General features: G+C 38.6%; 2 protein-coding genes across 2 annotated transcripts; both read left to right on the forward strand.

The window, feature by feature from the left end:
- Positions 1-864: 864 nt before the first annotated feature.
- Positions 865-6,822, forward strand: LOC131335296 (uncharacterized). Its single transcript, XM_058370603.1, has 7 exons — positions 865-1,814; positions 2,740-2,806; positions 3,274-3,321; positions 3,426-3,601; positions 4,245-4,356; positions 4,444-4,562; positions 6,651-6,822. The coding sequence occupies exons 1-6, from the start codon at positions 1,393-1,395 to the stop codon at positions 4,558-4,560; spliced, it is 942 nt and encodes a 313-aa protein (XP_058226586.1). The 5' UTR covers positions 865-1,392; the 3' UTR covers positions 4,561-4,562; positions 6,651-6,822.
- A 1,922-nt stretch (positions 6,823-8,744) lies between these two features.
- Positions 8,745-13,873, forward strand: LOC131335297 (uncharacterized). The gene is made up of 7 exons (XM_058370604.1): positions 8,745-9,332; positions 10,493-10,571; positions 11,015-11,062; positions 11,173-11,282; positions 11,934-12,051; positions 12,129-12,250; positions 13,695-13,873. The coding sequence occupies exons 1-6, from the start codon at positions 8,905-8,907 to the stop codon at positions 12,246-12,248; spliced, it is 903 nt and encodes a 300-aa protein (XP_058226587.1). The 5' UTR covers positions 8,745-8,904; the 3' UTR covers positions 12,249-12,250; positions 13,695-13,873.
- The last annotated feature ends 110 nt before the right edge of the window (positions 13,874-13,983 follow it).

Below are 13,983 nucleotides of genomic sequence, written 5' to 3' on the forward strand. Positions count from 1 at the left end.
AGGGACATCAAGATCAAAAGTATCTTGGCTTAACTGCTTGTCTTCACTCTTCATCATCGTGACAAGTTCATCAAAACTTACATTATGGCCTCTAGTACGAACAGCACGCACAACAGTTCTTAGACCATTAAAGACCTTAGGTAAGCCATGCAAAGCACGAAAAACAAGTTCATCATCCTCAACTGGACTACCAGCAGCAGCAGCAAGTTTTTGTGTTATTTCCTTAATTGTGTCAATATAGGCATCAATAGTGGAGGTTTTGGACAGATTATACAACTGATCTCTAAGTTCTTGGACATGTGTTTCAGACAAAGAGTTATAACGATTAGATAGAGAATTCCAGACCTGATATGCAGTATGTAACCCTAGAATATAGGGCAATGTTGTTTGAGAAAGTGATGCAGTCAAACACGAACGAAATTGCGAATCTATTAAACGCCACATGGTAAAGGCAGGATTCAAAGTAAGTTTACCTTGAGCATCACGAATCTGTGACGGCGGAGGCGTAACAGATCCGTCAAGATATTCATAAAATCCATTTGCTTCAACAACATTCTCAACTTGAATCCTCCAAAGTAAGTAATTCGTGTCGTCCAATTTGATGTTGACAAGAGAATGGAAATTTGATACCAAAAACGCAAGAGATGGAGGCAACGTTACTGCCGTTGACGTCGATGTAGAAGAACCAGTTGAATTTGTCGCCATGTTTTATGACCTAATTTCTGAAATTGGAAACAAAGAAGACAGGATCGAGGGACTCGCGTCACAGAAAGGGCTCTGATACCATATGGAAAAATAAAGAGAGAGAGAGAGAGAGAGAGAGAGAGAGAGAGAGAGAGAGAGAGAGAGAGAGAGAGAGAGAGAAATCTTGATTTCTATTTCATTTTGACTTCAGTGTTACAAAAGGGAAAGATCGGTGCTTATAGAAAAAAATTTCAGTGCCGAGCGGGCACCACCCGCTCGCGCATCTGAGCCGTCCATTTCGTGTTTGGGCGGCTCAAATTTGGAGAGAGAAAAGGAGAGAGAAAATATTGGGAGGAGAGGAGAGAGAGTGTTTTAATCCGAACCGTCCAAAAATATATCGGACACTCGGATGAGCCGAACGGGTGCCACGTCGGCAATACCCGCTCGGCACTGAAAAATTCCTCATGCTTATATCTTTTGCACGATCTCAAACAGAATTGATTACATCATCACATCACAAGCTTACATCACTAGAGCCGGCTGGTGCAATAATAAACACAGCTTAGCTAACTAAACCAACTAATGAACTGACTAATCAACAACTAATGGCTCTTCTTGACACTGTGGCGCCAGCCAGGCTTCTAATCTCCGCTTTACAATCTCCACAACCCCAACCCGAAACCCTGGAATTTCCGAAAAGAGCCACCAATGGCGGAAATATTCGTCGGAGTTATCTTCGATGTCTTGTGCGGCGGACTAGTGAATGCCATCAAGGAAGTAACGACCAAATACAAAGAATTCAAACCCCTCTTGATACAACTCGAATCAACCGTAGACCGGATGACCCCAACATTCAAAGACATCGAGAGTCTGAACCGGGCCATCCACCGGCCCGAAACGGAGTACGCGGTTTTCGCCGACCAACTCAACAAAGGGAAGAGCCTCGTGAAGAAGTGCGCCGGGGTGCGCTGGTGGAACAAGAGCTCGTACGCGAAGAAGCTGATCGCGTACGACATATCGCTCACGAGGTTCTTCCAGATCGACGTGACGGCGCAGATTCTGCATAGAGTGCGACGGGTGGAGGGCAATCTGGCTGCGGCGGGGCTGGAAATGGAGAAGGAAATGGAAGTGTAAGTGGGGAGGAGTGACACGTGCCACCCGTTTCAGATATATCCACACACAAAAGAAATAAAATAAAATTTGTACAACATTATGGAACTTAGAAAATGTGAGAAAAGAAAGAAAGTTAATAAAATTTGCCTCCAATTGTTTGGATATTTTCTCTCAACTTTCTCCCAGTTTTTCTCTCATTTTCTTTTTCTTTACTTTCCATCATTTTCCCTATGTTCCAAATAAAGCTTTAACCTAATTTGACATTATTTGCTAAATAGTTTACTCTATTTTTTTGTTTTTATTCAAAAAAATTTATATTTGTTAGTTTCTTGTCATTTTTTTGAGAATTATTGCTTCGTCATGAGAAATCTAAAAAGTAGTAAACAATTACGATCAAAATTTTTTTTTTGAATAAGGACGAAAAAATTAGTAGCTTATTTTTGTCTTTATTCAAAAAAATTGGATTTCAATCATAAGTTTTTACTTGTTAGATTCTATTTGTTAAATTCTATTATTTTGACGAAATAATAATCCTCAAAAAAATCGAAAAGGAACCGACAAATGCGAAAAAAAATTGAACAAGAATAAAAAAAAAGAGCTATTAATTTGGCTTATTATGGCAAACTAGGCCTAAGTTTAAATTAAATTAAAAGTTATGCAAAGAGTTCACCAAAAGGGTGCCTTGGCTTCTTGGTTGAGGAGTCTGGCATGTTTTACGGACCAGGTCACGGGATTTCGAACCTCCTAAGGGGTTGTTTGGTATTTTAATTAAGTTAGAAAGCTTTTTTGTTATTAAAACAAAATTTTCATTTGTTAGTTTTTCGTCAATTTTTTGAGAATTATTGCTTTTTTATGACGAGAAGAATCTAAAAAGTAAAAAATTACTTTCAAAATTCAATTTTTTTGAATAAAAACGAAAATAAGCGCCAATTTTTGTTGCAGGATTAAACCTAAAGAACTTGCTCCTGTCGCTGAACATCGCCTTGATTTCCTTCGAAATAGCCCACAGGTTTGGTTCCTATACTATTTGATTGGATCCTTGATCATCAAATTTAAGAAGCAGCGACGCGCGACCACCCTTATGTAACACTCTTGAGTGAGAAGTCAAGATCGAGGTTAAATCTTGCCTAAGGCGGAATTAATCTGTGTAATCTGCCCTAGGGTAAAATGGATTGGTCTGTAAATTATTTGGGATAAATTTTACATATAATTTTTTTGTTTTTTTCAAAGCTGACCTGGGCAATAGGCTTATAGCCCATCCTTCAATACAGTACTCGATCATAGTTCGATCCGCCCTTGGTCGGGTCTTTAGGATTTGCATTAAAATAACTGGACCTGCGTTCAGTTTAAGTAGTTTCTTTCGCCTAGCTGTTATGAGATGAGATGTAACTATATTTTATTATCGTCTTGTATAAGATATTGGCATGTCTATTGAATTTTCTCATTTATCTGATTTTTCCTTTGCTTTCTTTTCAGTTCCTAGCCTTGCGTCCACTGTTGCAATCGGATCCCCATATTTTAAAGGTCCATGTGAATACTTTTGTTACCAGATAGTACAGTTCATATTCATTCTGTTATCAGAAAATATATTCCTTCTGTAACGAGTTGCGTTGTTTGCTCTGTTACAGCTCACGCTTCGGGGACTAAGAAAAGAACACCCCAATATTTTTGGACGTATTAAAGAGCACAGATTTGAGTTTCTTCAATTGATATATGGGCCTGTGGACGATATTTTAAAACTTATTGAAGACCACAAAGATGTGTTTGAAGAATTGATAAATGAGCCAGTGGACGGTTCAGATGGGTGGGTACCTTTTTTATCATTTTATAAAGATTTGAGGAGAGTGAGTGAATTGGCGAATTTTCTTGTTTAAACTTTTCGAGGCAATGGAGGAGTAGTGGGATGCAGGGATTTGAGCCTTGTGAAGTCTTGGAATATATTAGGCCTTTCCTTGAGGTATATGTTGCGGGCTTTCTGTTTCCTTGGTTCGATAGACGTGTAGGAAAGAGGAATAAATGCTTGGCTCTTACGTACCCCTTCTTGCCTCTCATCAAACATTTGGGGAGAGCGCAAAAGGACATTTTGTGAGCTTGAGGAACCTCATAAGTAGTATTCCTTTCTCATTTTTGGGATTTTGGGGCTCTCAGATTATTGTTCTGATATATGTGGTGGCATTCCTTCAAGTTTTAATACTTGCACTCCAAAAGAAGGCGGGGAAAAGAGAGAAAAAGAGCAAATTTCTCTCGTTGTGACTTGCCCTTCGTAAATTTGTCTTAGTCGGTTGTCTTTCCGAGAAGCCTGAAACACGCCCTTAGAAAGGGTTTCCTTGAGTATGGATCTTCTGTGAAATATAAACACCAGTTGAGAATGGGAACATGTTTGTGATTCCGTTAAGAAGTAGGCATCGTCCTGTCTACTGATTGTGTCAACATTCATTTCCTTGCAGGGATTTATCTGATCAACCTGAGCAGGAGATGCCTCATGCTATTAATGTCTCACTAGCAAAGCAGGAGACGCCTCAAAGTGTCATACTAGCAGAGCAGGAGGCCATAGAACGAGTACGGTTCCTTTCTTTCTTGTTATTTGTGTTTCTCTTGTACTACTTGGTATGTTCTGCTAAGTTTGTTTCGTTGGCCCATTTTTAGCTTGAGGAAATGGGATTCGATGGTGACCTTGTCATCGAGGCATTTTTGGCCTGTGACGGCAATGAAGAACTGGCAGTGAACTATCTATTGGAGAATGCTGGATATTTTGAGGATTAATGGTACATCTTTTAACCAGAAACTTTGGAAATGTTACTTGTTTTACCTTTTTCATCTCTATGATGTGTTCTGTTATAGTAGAAGTTATTCTATCCTTCATTGTGCATTGTGTTTATTCGTATTGCTGGGTTTTCATTTTCCAAGTTTTCCTCCTTTATATATTAAAAAGACCAGAATGATACAGTAACTAAAGGTACTGAGAGTATGTCTTTTCATATTCAGTAAGGCCCCGTTCCAGAACACTTTTTTAAAAAATAAGTATTTATTTCATATTTTCAAACTCAAAAATAATGTAAATGAAAATTAATTTTTTAATTTTTTTTGCAACGTATTAAAGATCTCAATGAGATCTATCAAACAAGATCCATATTGATAGGAAAATTATTTGCGTAAGCACATGGTTTTTTAGCTTGAAATTGCCTTCTTAAAAAATAAGTACTTATTTTTCTTTCCGGAACGGAGCCTAAGTCTAACGGTACAGAAAAAGTGTACAGATTTTGCGTAAAGATTTTGTGTGGGGCCCACTACGGGTCCCACACAAATGATCCGAGCCGTTCACTAAATGTAAAACAGTTTTTCAAGTGCTCCCGCAAAAAATCAGTTCAATCCGATACTTATAGATGCCCAATCCAATTAGAGAATGTTTCATTATCCAGGAATCAAAATCAAAAGTTAGATGATTGGATTGAGCATATATATGTATCGGATTGAACTGATTTTCGCAAGGGACCCTTGAAAAACTGTTTTACATTTAATGGACGGCTCGGATCATTTGTGTGAGACCCTTAGTGGGCCCCACACAAAATCTGTACGCAAAATCTGTACATTTTTTCTGTACCGTTAGACTTACTGTTTCATATTCCTGCCTAACAAGTTCCTCTAACCAACCCCGAGGGATAGTGCAGTTGGTGATCGGCCAGGACGGATGGGCTTACCACCCCGAGGTCCCAGGTTAGACTCTCCTGCATTGCGAAAAAACCTTGGGGCCACCCATGCGTAAAAACCCTTTTGGGGTTAGAAAAGGCTGGTGGGGGCCGTAGAGATTTAGTCCCGTGGTACGCGCAAGCTAGCCCAGAGACACTCTGCGTTACCAAAAAAAAAAGTTCCATTAACCAGTCCGTTGCATCGGATCCCCATTTTCCCCAGTCTCTACCTTCCTTCAAAAGCTCTCCTTTCCATATCAAATTTCTGTTAAGGCAGAGGCAGACAACGTTTACATAATGCCTTAGCTACATCTGGACACTTGAACGGACCAATTCCGACCGTTGAATCTCCGGGAAATTCAATTTTCGCAAACTGTAGCAGAATGAACACCTTGATTTCGATCGCATTTTAACCTCGCTTAAGGTCCTATTCGGACTTGGTGTAGAACATAAAAGTTGTTCCTAACATCCTAAGCTACTCTCTGTCAAATCTCATAAACTTTTGATAAAGAATTGATATGTCTTTTTTTGAAAACCGGCAATTTTAGAATATGCATGCTTTAGATAATTGTTAACTGTGCTATTGCCCGATAATTTCTACACTCGATGTTTTGGTGAATATATGCATGGGACTAACGTGCCTTAGTAAACAACGTTTATGCATGAAACTTGGAATTATTGTGGTTTTTTATTGCCCGATAGAGTTAATTAAAAGAATGACTAGAAATGATGAGACTTAGCATGGAGGCCATGGTGGAATTATGAGTATTGCGGTACGACCGGAAATATGGTTGAGGTAGCTGATGGATTAACCCGTAGCGGGTAGAACCCGGGGATGGGTTGATGTCAACGTGTTGTGACCGGCCTTGTCTTGAGCCGTGCTATGTTTTGAGCCATGCCGAAGGTGGCGGTTGGGAGCATAGTGTGGGAACATGGTGATCGGAAACACAGTGAACTGGAGCATGGTGTACGGGAACATCGTAGGATCGACCACGTTAATAAGACTTTACATGTTCAAGAATCAAATTACTTGTTCCGTTATTATTTATTATGCGTGCTTCTGTTATTTTGGATATCATGCATACATTGGGGTAATGGTAGTTTTGTCATGTTCTACTAAGTTTTCATAAACTAATGGTACTACTTTGTCCTGGTATTCAACGTCAGGTTTAGGCGAGGATATGGATTATTCTGAAGACATTTCTACGGCAACTAAAGACGGGGTCGGGTTAAGCAAGCCATGGCACTTTTCAACTTTATTTCAGTAATAAAAGAACTGTAGTTTTAAATTTGTAATAAATTGTGACAATTTATAATAAATGGAATTGTTATTTTTTTTTTAAAGTTCAAGTTCTTTAAAATCATCTTAATAACATATCGAATTTTCGGGGACAAACTCCCAACAAGAGGATTTGTTGGCATTCTGTAAATGCTCTCTGATCGAATGCCTGATCTACCTCACCATTTCGCGGCCGGATATCACTTTCACTGTTAATATGCTCAGCCAATTCATGCACACCCCATGGGTCCCTCACCTTGATGCTGCCACTCGTCTTCTACGCTACCTCAAGGGTTCCGTTTCCCATGGCCTCCTCTTTCCTACCAGTTCCGATCTCACTCTGATCACCGGATACACTGACTCCGACTGAGCCAGTTGTCCCATGACTCGTCGTTCGACTACGGGTTATTTTATTACTCTTGGTGGCAGCCCCGTCTCTTGGCGCACTAAAAAGCAGAGTGTCGTTTCCCAATCCTCCCCGAAGCTTAATATCGGGCTATGGCTTCGACCACTTGCAAGCTATTGTGGCTTCACACTTTACTCTGTGATTTAGTGGTTTCCCTGTCATCACCCATCACCTTATATTGCGACAATCAGGCTGCTTTGCACATTGCCCGGAATCCGGTTTTCCATGAGCGTTCCAAACACATTGAAACGACTGCCATCTTGTTAGGGAAAGGGTACAACAAGGGCTCCTTCACCTTAGTCACATTGCCTCTACTGAATAGACAGCAGACATTTTCACCAAGGCAGTGGGGGTTGACCAGTTTGGTCATCTACGGTCCAAGTTGGGCATTATGTCCCTCCATGCTCCACCTTGAGAGAGAGTATTAGCGGACACTTCAAAAGAAGGCAACTATCAATTAGCACCACACAATGAAGCAATCAATTAGGATCTCACTTCCATAATGTCGGGATTGCGTATAATTATTCTCTTTCCTAACAGGTTGTGGCAGGCCCCGTTCCACTTTTTCCAAAAACCTTCTTTTTAAAAAATAAGGTAATTTTAAACTCAAATATAACGAAAATGAAAAATAATTTTTTAATTTTTTTTGCACCGTTTAAAGATCTCAATAAAATCTATCAAATAAGATCCATATTTATAAAAAAAATTATTTGTGTAAACACGTAATTTTTTATGTTGAAATTTATAAACTTTTTCAAAAAGTTACTTTTTAAAAAAGTGCAACAACCTATGATTTTCCTGTACATGTGTGGTTGTATCCTGACTTTCTTATTCTTTAAGGAGAAGCAATTGATTCCAACAACCAAATACACAATTTAACAGCCAGCCCTTTCTATTGTGGCTTTACACTTTACTCTGTGATTTAGTGGTTTCCCTGTCATCACCCATCACCTTATATTGCGACAATCAGGCTGCTTTGCACATTGCCCGGAATCCGATTTTCCATGAGCGCTCCAAACACAATGAAACGACTGCCATCTCGTTAGGGAAAGGGTACAACAAGAGCTCCTTCACCTTAGTCACATTGCCTCTACTGAATAGATAGCAGACATTTTCACCAAGGCAGTGGGGGTCGACCAGTTTGGTCATCTACGGTCCAAGTTGGGCATTATGTTCCTCCATGCTCCACCTTGAGAGAGAGTATTAGCGGACACTTCGAAAGAAGACAACTATCAATTAGCACCACACAATGAAGCAATCAATTAGGGTCTCACTTCCATAATGTCGGGATTGCGTATAATTATTCTCTTTCCTAACAGGTTGTGGTAGGCCCCGTTCCACTTTTTCCAAAAACCTTCTTTTTAAAAAATAAGGTAATTTTAAACTTAAATATAACGAAAATGAAAAATAATTTTTTAAATTTTTTTGCACCGTTTAAAGATCTCAATAAGATCTATCAAATAAGATCCATATTGATAAAAAAATTATTTGTGAAAAAACAAAATTTTTTATGTTGAAATTTATAAACTTTTTCAAAAAGTTACTTTTTAAAAAAGTGCAACAACCTATGATTTTCCTGTACATGTGTGGTTGTATCCTGACTTTCTTATTCTTTAAGGAGAAACAATTGATTCCAAACAACCAAATACACAATTTAACAGCCAGGCTTCTAATCTCCGCTTTATATTATCCACAACCCCAACCCGAAACCCTGTAATTTCCGAAAAGAGCCACCAATGGATAATGTAGTCGTGGGAATTGTCCTTGATGTCTTATGCGGCGAACTAGTGAATGCCATCAAGAAAGTATGGGCCGAATCCAAAGAATTCAAACCCCTCTTGAAACAACTCAAATCAACCCTAGACCGGATGACCCCAACATTCGAAGACATCGAGAGTCTGAACCGGGCCGTCCACCGGCCCGGAACGGAGTACAAGGTTTTCGCCGACCAACTCAACGAAGGGAAGAGCCTCGTGGAGAAGTGCAACAGGGTGCGCTGGTGGAACAAGAGCTCGTACGCGAAGAAGCTGATCGAGTACGACAGATCGCTCACGAGGTTCTTCCAGATCGACGTGACGGCGCAGATTCTGCATAGCGTGCGTCGGGTGGAGGTGAATCAGACTGGGGAGCGGCTGAAGATACCGGAAGGGCCAATTCCATTTTTGTAATTTCAAACTCAAATATTATAAATATAAAAAATAATTTTTTAATTTTTTTCATCGTTTTAAAAATCTCAATGAAATTTATCAAACAAAATTCATATTGTTAAAAAAATTATTTACGTAAACACATAATTTTTGAAGTTGAAATTATCTTCTTCTTGACAAAGAATTTTTTCCACGAAAGTGAAACGGCCCTAAGCGGAAAGGAGTGGCACGTGCCACTCCGTTTCAGATATATCCACAAAAAAAAAAATTTGTACAACATTAATTTGGAACTTTCGTCTCAAAAAAAAAAAAAAAAAGGAAGTTAGAAAAAGTGAGAAAAGAAATGAAAGTTTTAATAAAATTTGCCTCCAGTTGTTTGGATATTTTCTCTCTATCTTTCTCCCAGTTTTTCTCTCATTTTCTTTTTCTTCTTTCCCTAAGTTCCAAACAAAATCTTAGCCTAATTTGGCATTATTAGCTAAATGATTTACTCTATTTTTTTTAATCTTTATTAAAAAAATTCGCATTTGTTAATTTTTTGTTGATTTTTTTGAAAATTATTGCTTCGTTATAACGTAAGTAATCTAAAAAGTAAAAGTAGCAAACAATTACGATCAAAATCTATTTATTTTTTTTTTTTTTGAATAAAGACGAAAAAATTGACTTATTTTTGTCTTTATTCACAAAAATTGAATTTCAATCGTAATTTTTTACTTATTAGATTCTCTTATCATTACGAAATAATAATTCTAAAAAAAAAAATTGAAAAGGAACCGACAAATGCAAAATAAAAATAAAAAATTGAAATAAAATAAAATAAAATAAGCTATTAATTTGGCTTATTATGCCAAACTAGGCCTACGTTTAAATTAAATTAAAAGTTATGCAAAGAGTTCACAAAAAGGGTGCCTTGGCTTCTTGGTTGAGGAGTCTGGCATGTTTTACGGACTAGGTCACGGGATTTCGAACCTCCTAAGGGGTTGTTTGGTATTTTAATTAACCAAGAAAGCTTTTTTATTTTTATCAAAAAAATTCACATTTGTTAGTTTTTCGTCAATTTTTTAAGAATTATTGATTCTTCACGATGAGAGGAATTTAAAAAGTAAAAAATTACGATCAAAATTTAATTTTTTTAAATAAAGATGAAAATAAACTAATAAGCCAATTTTTGTTGCAGGGGACTTGAAATGCCTAAAGAACCTGAAAAACCTAAAGAACCTGAAGATCCCCTTGATTTCCTTCGAAATAGCCCACAGGTTTGGTTCCTATACTATTTGACTGGATTCCTTGAGCTACGAAGCCTATAGACTGTAGTGATGGTAGTTGGGTCCAAAGGCAGAACCAGGAATGTAATATGCGTAATCTGCTTTGGATTAAAATGGATTGGTACATAGGTGGAATGAGTTGAGCTAAAATTATTTGGGCTAAATTTTATATATAAATTTTTTGTTTTTTTCAAAGCTGACCTGGGCTATAGCCTATAGCCCATCCTTCAATACAGTACTCATAGTTCCGCCCTTGGTCGGGTCTTTAGGATTTGCATTAAAATAACTGGACCTGCATGCGTTCAGTTTAAGTAGTTTCTTGCCTAGCTGTTATGAGATGAGATGTAACTATATTATCTTATCGTCTTTATAAGATATTGGCATGGCTATTGAATTTTCTCATTTATCTGATTTTTCATTTGCTTTCTTTTCAGTTCCTAGCCTTGCGTCCACTGTTGCAATCGAATCCCCATATTTTACAGGTCCATGTGAACACTTTTGTTATCAGAAGATAGTACAGTTCATATTCATTCTGTTGTTATCAGAAAATATATTCCTTCTGTAACGAGTTGTGTTGTTTGCTTGGTTACAGCTCACGCTTCAGGGACTAGGAAAAAAACACCCCCGTATTTTAAGACTTATTGAAGAGCACGAAGCTGAGTTTTATCAATTGATAAATGCGCCTGTGGACGGTTCAGATGGGTGGGTACTTGTTCTTACTATCATTTTACAAAGATTTGAGGAGAGTGAGTGAATTGGCAAATTTTCTTGTTTAAACTTTTCGAGGCAATGGAGGAGTAGTGGGATGCAGGGATTTGAGCCTTGTGAAGTACTCTTGGAATATATTGGGCCTTTCCTTGAGGTATAGCGGGCTTTCTGTTTCCTTGGTTCGATAGACGTGTAGGAAAGAGGAATAAATGCTTGGCTCTTACGTACCCCTTCTTGCCTCTCGTCGAACATTTGGGGAGAGCGCAAAAGGACATTTTGTGAGCTTGAGGAACCTCAGGAGTAGTATTCCTTTCTCGTTTTTCGGGATTTTGGGGCTCTCAGATTATTGTTCTGATATATGTGGTGGCATTCCTTCAAGTTTTAATACTTGCACTCCAAAAGAAGGCGGGGAAAAGAGAGAAAAAGAGCAAATTTCTCTCGTTGTGACTTACCCTTCGTAAATTTGTCTTAGCCAGTTGTCTTTCCGAGAAGCCTGGAACACGCCCTTAGAAAGGGTTTCCTTGATCAGTATGGATCTTCTGTGAAATATAAACACCAGTTGAGAATGGGAACATGTTTGTGATTCCGTTAAGAAAGTAGGCATCGTCCTCTCTACTGATTGTGTCAACATTCATTTCCTTGCAGGGATGTATTTGATCAACCTGAGCAGGAGATGCCTCATGCTATTAATTACTCACTAGCAGAGCAGGAGATGCCTCATACTATTAGTGTCATACTAGCAGAGCAGGAGGCCATAGAACGAGTACGGTTCCTTTCTTTCTTGTTATTTGTGTTACTCGGTATGTTCTGCTAAGTTTTGTTTCGTTGGCCCATTTTTAGCTTGAGGAAATGGGATTCGATAGAGACCTTGTCATCGAGGCATTTTTGGCCTGTGACGGCAATGAAGAACTGGCAGTGAACTATCTATTGGAGAATAATGCTGGATATTTTGAGGATTAACGGTACATCTTAACCAGAAACTTTGGAAATGTTACTTGTTTGACCTTTTTCATCTCTATGATATGTTCCGTTATAGTAGAAGTTCTATCCTTCATTGTGCATTGTGTTTCTTCGTATTGCTGGGTTTTCATTTTCCAAGTTTTCCTTCTTTATATACTGTATTAGAGTAGAAAAGACTAGGATGGTCGAGGTACTGAGAGTATGTCTTTTCATATTCCTGCCTTACAAGTTCCTCTAACCAACCCCGAGGGGTAGTGCAGTTGGTGATCGGCTAGGACGGAGGGGCTTACCACCCCGATATCCTAGGTTAGACTCTCCTGCATTGCGAAAAAACCTTGGGGCCACCCATGTGTAAAAACCCTTTTGGGGTTAGAAAAGGCTGGTGGGGGCCGTAGAGATTTAGTCCCGTGGTGCATGCAAGTTGGTCCAGAGACACTCTGCGTTACCCCAAAAAAAAAAAAAAAGTTACATTAACCAGTCCGTTGCATCGGATCCCCGTATTCCCCAGTCTCTACCTTCCTTCAAAAGCTCTCCTTTCCATATCAAATTTCTGTTAAGGCAGAGGCAGACAACGTTTACATAATGCTTTAGCTACATCTGGACACTTAACGGACCAATTCCGACCGGTGAATCTCCGGGAATTTCAATTTTCGCAAACTGTAGCAGAATGAACACCTTGATTTCGATCGCATTTTTACCTCGCTTAAGGTCCTATTCGGACTTGGTGTAGAACATAAAAGTTGTTCCTAACAACCTAAGCTACTCCTCTGTCAAATCTCATAAACTTTGGATGAAGAATTGATATGTCTTTTTTTGAAAACCGGCAATTTTAGAATATGCATGCTTTAGATAATTGTTAACTGTGCTTTTGCCCGATAATTTCTACACTCGGTGTTTTGGTGAATATATGCATGGGACTAACGTGCCTTAGTAAACAACGTTTATGCATGAAACTTAGAATTATTGTGGTTTTTTATTGCCCGATAGAGTTAATTAAAAGAATGACTAGAAACGATGGGACTTAGCGTGGAGGTGGAATTATGAGTATTGCGGTACGACTGGAAATATGGTTGAGGTAGCTGATGGATTAACCCGTAGTGGGTAGAAACCGGGGATGGGTTGATGTCGACGTGTTGTGACCGGCCTTGTCTTGAGCCGTGCTATGTTTTGAGCCATGCCAAAGGTGGCGGTTGGGAGCATACTGTGGGAACATGGTGATCGGGAACACAGTGAACGAGAGCATGGTGTACGGGAACATTGTAGGATCGACCACGTTAATAAGACTTTACGTGTTCAAGAATCAAATTACTTTTTCTGTTATTATTTATTGTGTGCGCTTCTGTTATTTTGGATATCATGCATACATTGGGGTAATGGTAGTTTTATCTTGTTCTACTAAGTTTTCATAAACTAATGGTACTACGTTGCCCTGGTATTCAACGTCAGGTTCAGGCGAGGATATGGATTATTCTGAAGACATTTCTACGGCAACTAAATATGGGGTCGGGTTAGCTGAGCCATGGCACTTTTCAACTTTATTTCAGTAATAAAAGAACTGTAGTTTTAAATTTGTAATAAATTGTGACAATTTGTAATAAATGGAATTGTTATTTTTTTTTTTTAAAGTTCAAGTTCTTTAAAATCATCTTAATAACAAACCGAATTTTCGGGGACAAACTCCCAACAAGAGAATTTGTTGGCATTCTGTAAATGCTCTATGATCGAATGCCTTGTT

Source organism: Rhododendron vialii, chromosome 8a, assembly GCF_030253575.1.
Source record: "Rhododendron vialii isolate Sample 1 chromosome 8a, ASM3025357v1".
In the NCBI taxonomy this organism is placed as follows: domain Eukaryota; kingdom Viridiplantae; phylum Streptophyta; class Magnoliopsida; order Ericales; family Ericaceae; genus Rhododendron; species Rhododendron vialii.